Source organism: Jaculus jaculus, chromosome 4 (assembly GCF_020740685.1).
Source record: "Jaculus jaculus isolate mJacJac1 chromosome 4, mJacJac1.mat.Y.cur, whole genome shotgun sequence".
In the NCBI taxonomy this organism is placed as follows: Eukaryota; Metazoa; Chordata; class Mammalia; order Rodentia; family Dipodidae; genus Jaculus; species Jaculus jaculus.
In genome coordinates this window covers 30,139,209-30,153,812 of record NC_059105.1, presented here as the reverse complement: position 1 = coordinate 30,153,812, position 14,604 = coordinate 30,139,209, and the positions used below count along the sequence as shown (strand labels likewise).

At 38.6% G+C, this 14,604-nt stretch overlaps 1 protein-coding gene across 1 annotated transcript in view; it reads right to left on the bottom strand.

The window, feature by feature from the left end:
* Positions 1-1,109: 1,109 nt before the first annotated feature.
* The window catches only part of Acadl (acyl-CoA dehydrogenase long chain), a 35,075-nt gene continuing 21,580 nt past the window's right edge, over positions 1,110-14,604 (bottom strand). The window contains exons 9-11 of the mRNA XM_045147377.1: positions 12,748-12,875; positions 9,086-9,172; positions 1,110-1,774 (exon numbers count right to left, since the gene is read on the bottom strand). Of these exons, the coding sequence (XP_045003312.1) occupies positions 1,681-1,774; positions 9,086-9,172; positions 12,748-12,875 (309 nt within the window). The 3' untranslated portion in view covers positions 1,110-1,680. The remainder of the gene's footprint in view (positions 1,775-9,085; positions 9,173-12,747; positions 12,876-14,604) is intronic.

Below are 14,604 nucleotides of genomic sequence, written 5' to 3'. Positions count from 1 at the left end.
GGAGGGGTTGTGATGGAGAGTGGATTTGTGAAGGGGAAACTGGGGGAGGAGAACTATCAAGGTTTATTGTCCATAGTTATGGAAGTTATCAATAAAAAATGTTTAAAAAAGATTCAGAATGGATGTTAAAGTAGCTGTGGTGTGTGGGGGTGGTGGTGGTGTTGAGGGCTATAAATCCTTTAAACTTCCTGAGTCAGGAGCTAGTCAGAGCACAAATGGCACCAATGGGGGTCAAGAACCTACATGGACAACCTTCACCCTCTACTCCAAAACTGTTGAAAGCTGCTACTACAAGAATGTACAAAATACTTCACCTTCCCTATGCTGGACCCAGTCATATGATGATATTTTCTTTCTTTCCTTCTTTCTTCCTTTTTTTTTTTTAAACATTTTCCTATTTTATTTATGTATTTATTTACAAACACAGAGACAGAGAGAAGAGACACAGACAGAGAGGAAATGGGCACAGCAGGCCCTCCAGCCACTGCAAACAAACTGCAGATGCTTGCGCCACTTTGTGCACCTGGCTCTTCATGGGCACTGGGGAATCATCCGGCGTTGTTAAAACTTTGCAGGCAAGCGCCTTAAATGCTGAGCCATTTCTCCAGCCCCACCTTGTTTTTTTTTTTTAAGTTGAACAAGAACACATTTCATTTTAAAACTCTGCCACTGTCATCCACATATGCAAAGAAACACTATTACTAAGGTGATGTTGACTGTACACAAATGATTTTGTCATAATTACTTAAGTTTCAAGTAGGATTTTAAATGCATATCCAGTTTATTATACTTGGTATGATGAGAATTTTTAACTTTGTTTATTATTGGTTTTTAGGTGGGATCTTCCCAAACTTGTTTGTCATATTTTCATTAGCCTGGGTTTATAGAAGCCACACAGTATTTGTTAAATAAATTAACTTTCATTGTTACAGAATAAAAGCTACTGCATTTATATCTACACAGTATCTTGAAATGTAAGGATAAGTTATTCCGTACTCTGTTTAAATTAAGCTGGGATGGAAACCTATTGAAAGCCAAGATGTCTTTAGCACAATCCTTCCACCAGCCAGCTCCTCAATTATCAGGGTCTCAAAGATACCCTGCACAAGTTTTTTGGTTTTAGATTTTACTTTATTCTTAATTGGTACTTAGTCAGTATACATACAGGGTAAAATGGGATGTTCTGTTTGAAGGAGTTTCATTCAATGCATAACAATGGAGTTGGTGGTCACATGGCAGAAACAAAAGTTCTATGGAATTTAGAATCAAAGGTGGTTGAAATGACTACATTTTAAGCTGTACATATTTTTCTTTCAAAATCCATGTACTATAGGAGTTTTTGTAGACCAACAATATAAAATTTTGGTCATGATTTTGAGGGTCTAGGAAATTTATGCTTTTTACAATTTGAAAGGCAAATGAAATATTAAGGCTTATGGAGTCAGAAAATCTTGACATTTTACCATATTAAAAAAAAAGTTCAACCTCTTGGATCATTCTGGACACCCTGTGTTCAAAGTTTTCTCTTTCTACTGTGTTATTCATATTTATATTTGATTTCTTTATGATAACACACATAAAAACACCTTTAGTGTTTCCCTGATTTCCAAGCTACATTTAATCTTGAGTAGATCTGAAATCAGATTAGTTGTAATAGGATTCCAGGATGTGGGCAGATGTCTACTTGTCACGGACGATGTCTCTTGCAATCAGCTCTCTCATTATTTCATTGGTACCACCATAGATTGGCTGAACTCGGGCGTCCACATAAGCTCTGCATAAATTAGAAGATGACTGAAGTTATATAAAGAAAAGTAGACCTTTTAAATTTCATCTTATCAAGTAACAATACATTTAATGAAACCAAAACAATAAAATTTCTCATGAATTTATTTTTCTATGACAGTATTCTTCCTAGGTTGTTATTACTAAAATCCATTAAAATATTGTTAATTTCTATAGCTTTTGTTTTAAAAAATTACAAAATCAAAATAACATTTAGGTTCATTTCATTTGATTTAATTTTGTAAAAGTCAGCATACATAATAGCAATCTGAAAGTCTGTTTTAAGCCTTAAAATGTATGGAGAATCTTAATTTGTTGTTGCCTTTTAGTTTCCTCTGAAAATTAATTAAAAAATTCACTATTTTTAAGGAAAAAATAGATAAATTATTTATTTCCAGGCATTCCCTTAAATCCCATTATCACAACCACCACCTTATACTTTAAAAAATTACTTCACACCACTATCAAGTAGCTTATTCTGGGGAAAATATTTAATAATCACTCATGTGACATGTATTATTAAACTACTAAGTAGCAGAGTAAGTGAGAAACAGACACACATGAAATCTGGAATTCACCTTAGGGACTGAGCTCAGGGCTTTGCTAAGTGAGCACTCTACTACTGAGCCACAGTTTTAGTCCTAGGAATACACATCTGATAGCCGTGATAGCAACCATGTACAAATGTTATCTTTTCTTATTGCAATTTAATTCCTTACCTCTGGGACCACAGTGGATAAGTTTTTTTTTTCTTTAACATTTTAATTATCTGTTTTATTTATTTATTTATATGAGAGAGAGAGAGAGAAAGAGAGAGAGAGAAAAAGAGAGATTGGGCACACCAGGGCTTCCAGCCACTGCAAACTCCAAATGCATGTGCCACCACATGCATCTGGCTTACATTGGACCTAGAGAATAGAACCTGGGTCCTTGGGCTTAGCAGGCATACACCTTAACTGCTACGCCATTTCTCCAGCCCACGTATTGTTTTGCATGTAGGAAGAGATTCTGAGACGCTAATGAATTTACTAATTAATGGTTACTATTTAGTGGTCATATAACAGATAATTGTCAGACTAGAACAAGAATGTTGGTGTCTTCTTGATAGACAATATATATAGTTTTGGACATTTGTAGTAGATAAATTGAAAGGCAAGTATAATAGTTGGGTCTTAATTACTAACTTGGTAAGGCAGATGAAATGTGCCAGCTATCAAGGAACATGGCCAATCCTAGATGTGTGCTGTCCCACATTCATTATGGTGCTCTGGACACAAGTGGGCATTTAGTTAATATTTACTGGTGTGATTTACTGCATTATAAAGAAAATTAAGAATCTCAGGTCTTTCTAGTCAAAGTCTTAAAATGTTGGAATAATTACATCTTCAAGTATTTCTTTCATCTAGGCAGATTTTTTTTCCCTATACAAAGAACAAGCACTTGTACCTTGAGAATTTTCTAATCACTCCAGCTTTCTTCAGCAATCCCAGTGCTTTTAAACATTTTTAGGCTGGGTTGGGCATTTTGTTTCCCAACAGGATATGCAATAACAGAGATCAACAGTGCTTTTCATACATTACTAATTAAATTTAGTCATAACTAGAATTAACAGAGAAAGGCAGCAGAAGAAATGTTTAACTGCCCTGAAAGGGGCTCTCCACCTTGGGCTGCTCTCCTGAGCATGGTAGAGAACTCTTCCAATATCCAAGCTTAAGCCTCAATTCTCCTAAGGTATTCCCCAGTGGACAAGATAAACAACCCCATAGGCTGACAACCAGGTATTTAAAAATTTAAACAAGGAAACAAAACACTCCTAACTGTGAAGCCAATACTCAATAACATACATACATGTGTGTGTGCATGCATGCATGTGTGTATAGTGTAGTGTAAACTGGGGAGGGGATATAAGAAACATAAGTAGAATGATTTTAAGTCAAAGCCCATACACTGTATCTGCATAGTGTCTAATGTGTCAGATGATACTGGGATGTTCTATGTCTTTGAAAGAAGAAAGACTAGTCCAGATGAAGATTCACATAATCTTTGAATGAATAAGCCAGCCAAGAATGACAGTTATTATTCCTGAAGGGAATATGAATGTTTCAAAATGAAAAGAGACTTCATTTATTTATTTTTCTTAAGCTTTTTAAACTTCTTATTGACAACTTTCATATGTATAGGCAATAAACCATGATAATTCCCCTCCTCCATGCGCCTTCTCCCCTCTCAAACTCCCCTCCACTGAATCCCTTCTTCTTTCCAACTAGTCCCTCTTCTATTTTGATGTCATCATCTTGAAAAGAGAGATTTTAAGTAACTCATCAAGCTATAAGCGTTTTTGCTACTGACTGAAAGGAATGGACTCTGAGAAAATGAAGACCATGGCTTATGCCACCCTGTAACCTAACCCTAGATGGCAGATTCATCTCCACTTAGCATGCTATTTGTTCTTAGAACCCAAACTATACAGACATTGAGCCAATACATGCCTACATTCCCAGTGGCAATTGTAATAACTGAATTGAGCACAAAGACATAAATATCCACTATTATTTTACTTTCTAAGCACTCTGAACCTTACAAATTAGATGAATACTGTGAAAACAAACATGCACACAAAGAGATGTGCAGATGGCTCAGTGGGTGAAGTGCTCACTGTTATGGCATCCTAAGTTAGGGTCCCCAGCAGCCACATAAAAACGAGGCATGGTTACATATACCTGTATCCCAGCACTGAGGAGGTGGAGGCAACAGGAGGACCACCGGGACATGTTGCCTACCTAGTAGAGCCAAATTAGTGAGCAAGAGTCCCTGCCTTGAAATGCAGATTAAAACTACATTGAGATTCCATCTCACTCCTGTCAGATTGGCCACCATCATGAAAACAAACAATCATAAATGCTGGCAGGGATGTGGAAAAAGAGGAACCCTTTTACACTGTTGGTGGGAATGCAATCTGGTCCAGCCATTGTGGAAATCAGTGTGGAGGTTCCTAAGACTACTAAAAATTGATCTACCATATGACCCAGCTATAACACTCCTAGGCAGATATCCTATGGACTCATCCCATTTCCTCAGAAGTACATGCTCAACCATGTTTATTGCCGCTCAATTCATAATAGCTGGGACATGGAACCAGCCTGGATGTCCCTCAACTGATGAGTGAATAATAAAGATATGGGGCTGGAGAGATGGCTTAGCAGTTAAGCGCTTGCCTGTGAAGCCTAAGGACCCCGGTTCAAGGTTCGGTTCCCCAGGTCCCACGTTAGCCAGATGCACAAGGGGGCGCACGTGTCTGGAGTTCGTTTGCAGAGGCTGGAAGCCCTGGCGCGCCCATTCTCTCTCTCCCTCTATATGTCTTTCTCTCTGTGTCTGTCGCTCTCAAATAAATAAAAATTTTTTTAAAAAAATAAAAAAATGAAGATATGGCACATTTATACAATGGAATTCTACTCAGCAGTAAAGAAAAATGAAGTTATGAAATTTGCAGAAAAATGTATGGATCTGGAAAGGATTATACTAAGTGAGGTCACCCAGACCCAGAAAGCCAAGCTCTGCACGTTCTCCCTCATATGTGGATCCTAGCTATAAATGACTGGGCTTCTGTGTGAGAAGAAAAAACTCAGTAGCAGAGGCCAGTAAGTTAAAAAGGAGATATAAAAGGAAGAGAAAGGAAGGAAGGAGGGTACTTAATAGGTTGGTATTGTATACATGTAAGTAGAACAATGGATTAACGGGGGTGAAAAGGCCCAAAGTGAGGTCAGGGGAAGAGACTGAGTAAAAGAAACGTGGAGAGAGGGGTAACCAAAATCTAAAGAGGATACAAATAAATCATATGGAATCCTCCGGTTTTGGACAATGGAACACTCAGGAGCCATAGATCGTTGTTGGAAAATTTTCAGTGCCAGGGATGGGATACCTCCAGTAGGTTGTTGGCCAGGGAGATCTCTGATGCCCCCAAAACATTATAAGCCATTGCTGAGGCCCTTGGTTTCCCACCAGGAATTGATAGTAAGACCCTATTGCTGAAGACTCCACGTACTACTGCAAGGCCACTGAGAAATCCTGCTGGAACAGAGCTGGTAACCTTCTCCATGTAGACCAGCTGACAGAAAGATGGAAGAAGCCATTCTACATGCAGTTCAATGGGAGAAAGAGATACCACCAGTGAAGATATTCAACAGTGGACACTGCAAGCCTTATAATTGGCCAGCCAGGCCAAATGAGCCAACGGGTGCAATAGTGGCACATCTGTCATGGTGGAAACCAACTGCCCTCCAATTGGACTGGAGGCCCGCTCCATGGGAGGGAATACATCCCTGATACTGAAAACTTAAGTCAGGGTAGTCATGAGCCCTAGGGTTGTAACATCTGCTGATGTCTGGAAAAATGTATATACTATGCTTATCAAACTACCCAGTAAGCACTTCTCTTAATATTTATACCCTTATATTAATGCTACTCTCACTTTGGGTAGAGAATTTTCTCTTTTCAGATGGCAGTGACCTTGGGACGACTCAGAAGGTATCACAGTGCTGGAAAGAAGTGACTGGAGTACTGAGTAACATCTTGATCACACCTTCTAAGGCTCAGGGTCTAATGTGGAAGAGGTGGTGGAAAGAATGTAAGAGCCAAAGAAAGGGTAGAACTCCTTACACCGTGCTCCCTCCAGACATAAAATGGCCTGGATATCCATGATCTCATAGTGCCTGACACTACCTACACAAGACCATCCTAAGAGGAAGAAAAGGTCATGACATCAAAATAAGAGAGAGACTGATTGAGATGGGGAGGGGATATGATGGAGAATGGACTTTCAAAGGGGAAAGTAGGGGGGAGGAAGGGTATTACCATGGGATATTTTTTGTAATCATGGAAGTTGTTAGTAAAAATTTGAAAAAAATAAAAAATGAAAAAAAGAGACCCTGTCTCAAAAATAACTTTACACACAAACACGAACACATGGAAGGTAATTGAGGAAGACACTTGACATTGGTCCCTGGCCATATACATATTTACATACCCACACATATACAAACATGCATGCACACTGAACATGTGAAACAAATTCATAAGAAAAATTTCAGTGATGATTTTCCTTGTATAATATAAAAATTTACTTCTGATTTCATGACTACAAAGAGATTTAAAATAAAATTTTAGCTTTTGATTTAAGGCTTAATTGAAGTAGTTCTGAAAGGATAAAACAATATCCAAGTCCAAGGACTGACTTGAAAAAAAATTGGTTTCATGCTTATATTCTCACAAAAAAAAACTTGAGTTTTTGTTTGTATTTTTATTTTAAATTTTACTTATTTATTTATGTGAGTGTGTGTGTGAGAGAAAGAGCGAGAGAGGGTGGAGAGAGAAAGAGAAAGAGAAAGAAGAGAGAGAGGAAATGGGCACACCAGGGTTTCCTGGCACTGCAAACAAACTCCAGATGCATGTGGCACCTTGTGCACCTGGCTAACATGGGTCCTGGGGAATTGAAACTGGGTCCTTTGGCTTCACAGGCAAGCGCCTTAACTGCTAAGCTGTCTCTCCAGTGAACCCCCACCCCTTTTAATTTTAGTTAGGTAGGGTCTCACTCTAGCCCAGGCTGACCTGGAATTCACTATGTAGTCTCAAACTGGCTTCAAACTCAAAATAATCCTCCTATCTTGGCCTCCCGAGTGCTGGAATTAAAGGCTCCTTGAATATTTCTAAACAGTTATAAATCATAAACACCAGTAAATACAGCTGTCTAAGCTGCTTACTAACTAGAGAAAAATTAGTAAATTGCATCTACACTGAACTTCTGTTCATGGTGAAACTTTAAATATTTTTTCCTCAGTAAGAATTATAAACAAACCAAATACTTTAAATTATACTTGCCAAAATGATAAATTTAAAAGTATTAGACTAATAGTTTCAATAGGAATTGATAATTTTTCTCTACACACTGTATTGAGATAAAACTAGAAAGTTTTCAGAAGCCGGCAGCATTCTTGCTGTCAGATTCAGAAGTAACTTGAACTTGTGTGAGTGTGGATATCAAAAATTTCACTGGGAAATCTGTGGAAAATAAAAATGTTATTTAATAAGAGGAAAAATATTTTCTAGAGTGATAAGGAGAAATGTCAAGGGGAGACAAAAAGACTATGGGAGGAGTAGAAAAGAGAGGAATTCTGTAGCAGGAAGAACTATGCAAGAAGAGAAGTACAAGATGTTACTTACTACTTGAGTTAAGAATATCTGTATCTAAGACAATAAAGAGGTATCTTTACTTTTGTTAACTTAGAATATAAAAATTACACTTGGAAAAATACTTCTTATTTTCAAGCAAGACCAATACTTAAGACATGCATCATAGATCTATTTGATATGCAAGTTAATCATTATGTGTTGCTATTTTTCACTTTTAAAAAACGAGCTGGGATGAAGGTCAGTGGTAGGCTTCTTGCCCAGCATATCTACAGCCCTGGGGTTCAGTCCTCAGGACCATTAGATAAATAATAAAACAAGAACTGCATTTAGAAAGTGATATGTCTTTCAAGGCAAACTATCAAGTTAAAAAAATAAACTAGTCTCAATTTTCTGGGTGCTAACTTACTCTCCGTTGGAGAATCTGCTTCTCTTTTTCAGATAGATGCAGATCCTATGGAGAGAGCTGCCCCAACATACCTCAAAAGGGGCCCAACTGAAACTAAGGACAATTGGTGAAACAAGGAAGGGTGATGTTTTCCTGTGAACTGGATACCAGCACAAAGGGGAAGGAGACCAACGCAGAGAAAAATCAACTCCTACCCTACCAAATCAGAGAGCCAGAGCCTCAGAGGCCCCCAACACCTCAGTGCTGAAGCAGACCAAAAATGAACCCAACATGGCTCAGGGAAATTTTGTGGAAGAGGGGGCGGAAAGATTGTCAGAGTCACATGTTGGGTCATGATTTGCAGAGACATTTAGCATACCAATAACTGGGGACAAACTCAACAATGCACGACCCATTTACATCAACAAGGAGGGTCTAATGGGAGGGGGTAGATCATAGATGAGCCTAAACAATGGTACCAAACTGCCTGTATTTGATGAAAAGAAAACTAATAAATCAAATAAAAAAAATAAACTAGTCTCTTCACTTCCTTTAAAAATAAAATTCTAGTTGTAAGTTGGTAAAATAAAGCTACTTCTATTTGCATGAATATAGTCAGTACAAAATGCAACTGCTTTGTATCTTCTTTCCTCTACATTTGATATACAAAGTACAGTGGAAATGATTTTCTTCACATCATTGCGAGTATAACAGAAGCACCATACTCACTTTGCAATCGGGTACTCCCACATGTATCCCCAGCCTCCATGGAGCTGGACACAGTCATAAGCAACTGTGTTTTGTAAATCAGATGCCCTAGATGACCAAAGTAACAATCAGAAAAGGAAAGCTTGGCATGGCTTTTCATGAGATGCTTTATAATCAGGAAGCAAATTATCTGTGATTGTCTAAATGCATACATTTGTCACACAATTCAATGCTGGCTTTGGACTTCTATCTACCTCCCTCAGCTTCTCCACTGCTGGGATTATGCCATGATTGCTTTATGGCTCATCACCAGATGTCCTCTATCTTCAGTACTTTGTTTTGAGATTCAAGAAGATATGAATGCTTTCTTCTGGAAGACAGGGTCTCATATAGTTCATACTGGCCTTGGAGTCAGTCTAGAGCTGAGGATGACCTTGAACTTCTACTAAATATTCCTCTAACTTCTGGGATTATAGGCATGTGCCATCATTGCCAGCAGTGTTAAAGATTTTGCATATCGTACATGAGGCCCTTGGTTAGATCTCCAGCATTGCAAAATAAAATTGAGATAGGGGCAGAAAAGACTTCCCCGAGTTCCAAGTTCTTTATATTAATACGTACCAATACACATGTTCTGTTTCTTCAGGGATCAAAATTGCCAAGCAGTTTCATAGTGTTTCCTATATGACGGCACATTAATAGTCTACCCTCCAGGGTCCCCACCCCCTTTTTTTGAGGTAGGGTCTCTCTCTAGTCCAGGCTGACCCAAAATTCGCTATGTAGTCTCAGAGTGGCCTAGAACTTGAGATGATCCTCCTACCTCTGCCACTTGAGTGCTGGGATTAAAGCCTAAAGGCATATACCAGCGTGCCTGGCTTAGGCTTTCACTTTGACTTTCAGATTATTTCAGAATGGTCAGAAACATAAAGCAAACAAAACAGAAAAAACTTTGACACTTTTTACATTTTACAATAGTGAGCTTCAGATAGAAAGTTCAATATTTGGGGACAAAACAAGAATATTAACAAAGGCAAAGGGTCTAGACTGCTGTGCAACTTAAGTAATACAGAGATCTAAATAAATTAAACATAATCAAGTCTTTTTAATATTCTCTTTAAATCAAAAACAGTAGCTGGGAAGATGACTCAGTCAGGAAAGTACCTACCATGCACACATGAGGACCCAAGTTCAGATTCCCAGCACCCACATAAAAGTTGGACACAGGGGTGCATGCATGTATTTCCAACACAGGAGAGTACATACAGGAGGGTCCCTCAATTTGCTGGCTATTTAGTGTAGTGGACCCATTGAGCTCCAGGTCAGTGAAAGATCCTGTATTAAAAATAACCTCTCTATGGCACATGTCTTTAATCCCAGCACTCAGGAGGCAGACGTAGGAGGATCACCATGAATTCAAGGTCACCCTGAGACTACATAGTGAATTCCAGGTCAGCCTGAGCTAGAGTGAGACCCTACCTCAAAAAACTAAAATAAAATAAAAACTAGAAACCTCTCTATGGCACACACCTTTAATCCCAGCACTCAGGAGGCAGAGATGGGAGGATCACCATAAATTCAAGGCCACCTTGAGAATGCAAAGTGAATTCCAGGTCAACCTGAGCTATAGAGTGAGACCCTACCTCAAAATAAAACAAAAAAGCTCTCTAGTCTCCATATGCATGTGCGCACACGTCCATGTGCATACACGTCCCTACGCCTGCCCACCCTAAACATACAAAGTAAAAGACACTGAATGCCAGCCTGGTCTAATGAGACCCTGTCTCAAGAAAGACAGAAAGAAAAAGAAAAGCATGGTGAACAATTTTAACTATCTTTGAAATCCATTAGGTAACTAGTATGGATTTTTCCTTCACCTTAATATAAAAATAAGACAGTTCAACAGTCTTTTTCTATGTATATTTCAGTAGTGGGCAGCATAAAGCAAAGGTAGGCATAGATACATTTTTTTATTTAAAATAATTTTTAAGCCAGGAGTGGTGGTGCATGCCTTTAATCCCAGCACTCAGAATGCAGAGGTAGGAGGATCACTGTGAGTTCGAGGGCACCCTGAAATTACCTAGTGAATTCCAGGTCAGCCTGGGCTACAGTAAGACCCTACCTCAAAAAAAAAAAAAAAATTTTTTTTTTTAAGCTAAGCATGACAGTGCATGCCTGTAATCCTAGAATTAGGGAGCTGAAAGCAGAAAGATCATAAATTCAGTGTCATCCTCAATGCCCAGCAAGTACCAGGGCAGCCTCAGCTGCATGAGCCCCATTTCAAAATAACCTCTACCACTAACAACAAAAAAATTAACTTGAACCACAGAACAGAGTGGATGTGTGTAAGAAACACACTTGCACTAACAATGCAATGATTATCACAATTCTCTGGAGTCAGTAATATTTGGAAGTCACTCTTTTTTAATTTGGCAAGTACTACAGAGGTATATTAACTAGTTACATCACTGGCTGCTCTCTCTGCTTCAATGCTCAACACTGTTATGCACATAAACAAGAACAAGGCCAATAGCTATGAAAATTCTCCCCCCACCAAGATATGTAAAATTCTTACATTGATTATTATTAGCCAAACAATTTATTATAAGCATAAAATGTCTTCCCTCAAAAGTGTGAGTTCCTAGTCATTTCATATTACTTTTTAATCTGGCATTTTTATTATCATGGGATCACTGCACAAAGCAACATGCTGCAAGTTCCCCTATCCTACTTATGACTGGACTGAACCCCAGTTAATGAATAATGACAGGAATTTTTTTTAGGCTAGCTGTGGGCTAATGAGATGTGAGATTTTTTTTTTTTTTTTAAAGAAACAAAATCCCCTTCCCACAATCTGATTTTGACTTCATGTTCTTGCATCATCAAATACACAAATACCCTTTAAGAATCTTTTTCTCAGTTAACTCATCTTTAACACTGTATTAATTATCCTTAATGAAAATGACTTTCTAAACTTAGGGGGACTTCCCCTCTTTCACTTAATAGAACATGTACAATGATTGACTGGACAATCAAGAATTCAATATTTTTTTTTTCCTCAGAGCTGAAATTCTGTCCAACCAAAACATTTCACAGATAACACAAAGGTGTCCAAGAAAGAACAAAATTTAGTTGGAGTTATTTAGTAAGCATAGTGGGACTCCTCTCGAAGTTCCTAAGTTTGGCCATGCTATACTTTCAGCCTCACCCTTGCTTGAAGTAATCAGTCACCCTACTTTAGTCTCTTAATGTTTGGGGGGGGGGGTTTGTTTGTTTGTTTGTTTTTGTTTTTTTGAGGTAGGCTCTCACTCTAGCCCAGGCTGACCTGGAATTCACTATGGAGTCTCAGGGTGGCCTCGAACTTACAGCAATCTTCCTACCTCTGCCTCCCAGTGCTCCCCTGTCAAGAGTGCTGGGATTAAAGACATGAGCCACCACGCCCAGCTAGTCTCTTAATATTTTATTTTCAACAGCATGTTATGAATTAAATACCAATTTGAGTAATTTTAGCACATTATAAATAGACCCAATGGGACTTTTCAGTGATTTTTTAAAGTTGATTCTCACTACTATTTTTCATTTATACAGACTTCTTCCATGAATGTCCTCAAGGCCAAGTCTAACACTGGCAGAACTCCAGAGCAGTCTGAGCAAACACCACATTGTAATCACTGTAGCATGCATACCAGTATTTCGCCATGGAAGCCGCGGCAGAGTCCAGACGTTTTGCTTCATGCAGCTGCAGACAGCTGTCCACAAAAGCTCGGGTTACACATATGTGTGTTTTTAATTCTGCTAGTTTATGCTGCACTGTCTTGAGTTGAAAGAAAATAAAGATGAGCATGTTAAAAATACACATTTTAACTGAGCATCCCAAAAGTTATGTAATAAGTGGTTTCTAAGTCAAAACAAACATGGAATTGCAGGGGTTTCCCTTCCACAAAAAGGACATATGTGAAATGAATCAGCTCAAGTGGAAAACCCAGTATAGTTCAGTGCTAGGAAGAGCTGTACTGAAAGATGCAAAAACAGGTAAATGCACAGACTGCATGCCATGTTTTAGACTGTAAACTTTAGATCACTAAAGGTGTCAGACTGCTTGAAACAGCAACAAGACTGAGGTGTGAGCTCTGTCTTGTGCTGTGGAGTCCTCTAGGTGCAGCTGACGAAAGGACCTATTTTTCTCCACAGACTGAATCCTTCAAGGTTCATTCTCAGTTAATGAAATTAAGACTATGCATTTCCCTATTGTGCCTCTTTGCCATGAGGTAAAATAATGAAGCAGTCAGTTAGAGGGACAAGAGGGAATTATATTATCACGTACACATCAAAATATTTAATAAATTAAAAATCATCTACAGTATTACAAATGGAATCAGAGCAGGCACAGATCAAAATCCAATACCCTATCCTTTCCTGCCCTCCCAACTGCCATCCATCAGAAGAGTGTCTCGTGTAGTCTTTAACTACACCTGAGTGGCCTAGAAGTGTTGGTATTAATACACTACATATCTATCTCCTCCTACTGGCCAGGGCATTCAACAGTATTCTTGGAAATCATTTTATTTAGTTTGTTCTCAACTGTCTCTGACTGTTCTCACTTTAATCAAGCTTTATTCCATTTTTGACTCCTGATTCTCAAAGCCTGAACTTTGAGTTTACATCTGCTCACTTTGGCACCAGCTTTTAAATCTTTTTCAGGAAACGAGCTTGGGCTTGGGTAGGCTCCAAAAGTACACCCTATTCTAGCTGGCTTCTTAGGTCTAAGGCCCAGCTATGGTCAGCTGGTTCTACCTTCCTTGTAGAAATTCAGATAAAACAATTTTAATCATTTTGCTATGGAATCTGAGGCATTCACAGAGGCTAATAAGAAGACACTATGTGGAACTTACTGATAAAAGTGGCTCAGTGAAACTCAAATTAGAAATTAAATACATCCCAATTATACACTTTTACAGCTAAGGCATGATTGAGTTAAAGGAGAGTTATGATGCTCTTTTCTTGGGAAGGTATATTAACCAGACCTGCTTTTACCCCACTGGGAAAAGTAATTATCAAACCACAAAATTGAATCTTTCAGTGTGACTGGGGAGCAGCAGTGTTTTGTACTTTTTGCTTCTGGAAAATCAAAGGCAGGTAATGCAATAGTGACTTGGGAATAGACAAGAGCTGGGTGTGTCGGATGCAGCAGGCACTCTAAGGAACAGATTCTTCAAAGGTTATCAACTATCATGCTGATGAAAGCCCAATGGTCTTTTTCTTGGTTTTGACCCACCCCGTTCTAGAAGCAAAAGGAATAGCATCTGATAATTCTAAAACCAAGGAGTAGGAAGGCTGGAAGCACCCAACTGCTACCTGTGGGTACTGCCCAATTCTGAACATGTGACAATGTTCACACTTTCTCTATCTCTATTTCCACCAAGTACACATTCCATTAAGACAAATCTCAGCATAAAGTTCCCCATGCCCACCTCACACATTGACTTTACTAACAAAAATCTAAGAATGGCAAAACAATGTTCTATAAATACTAAAAACAGAAA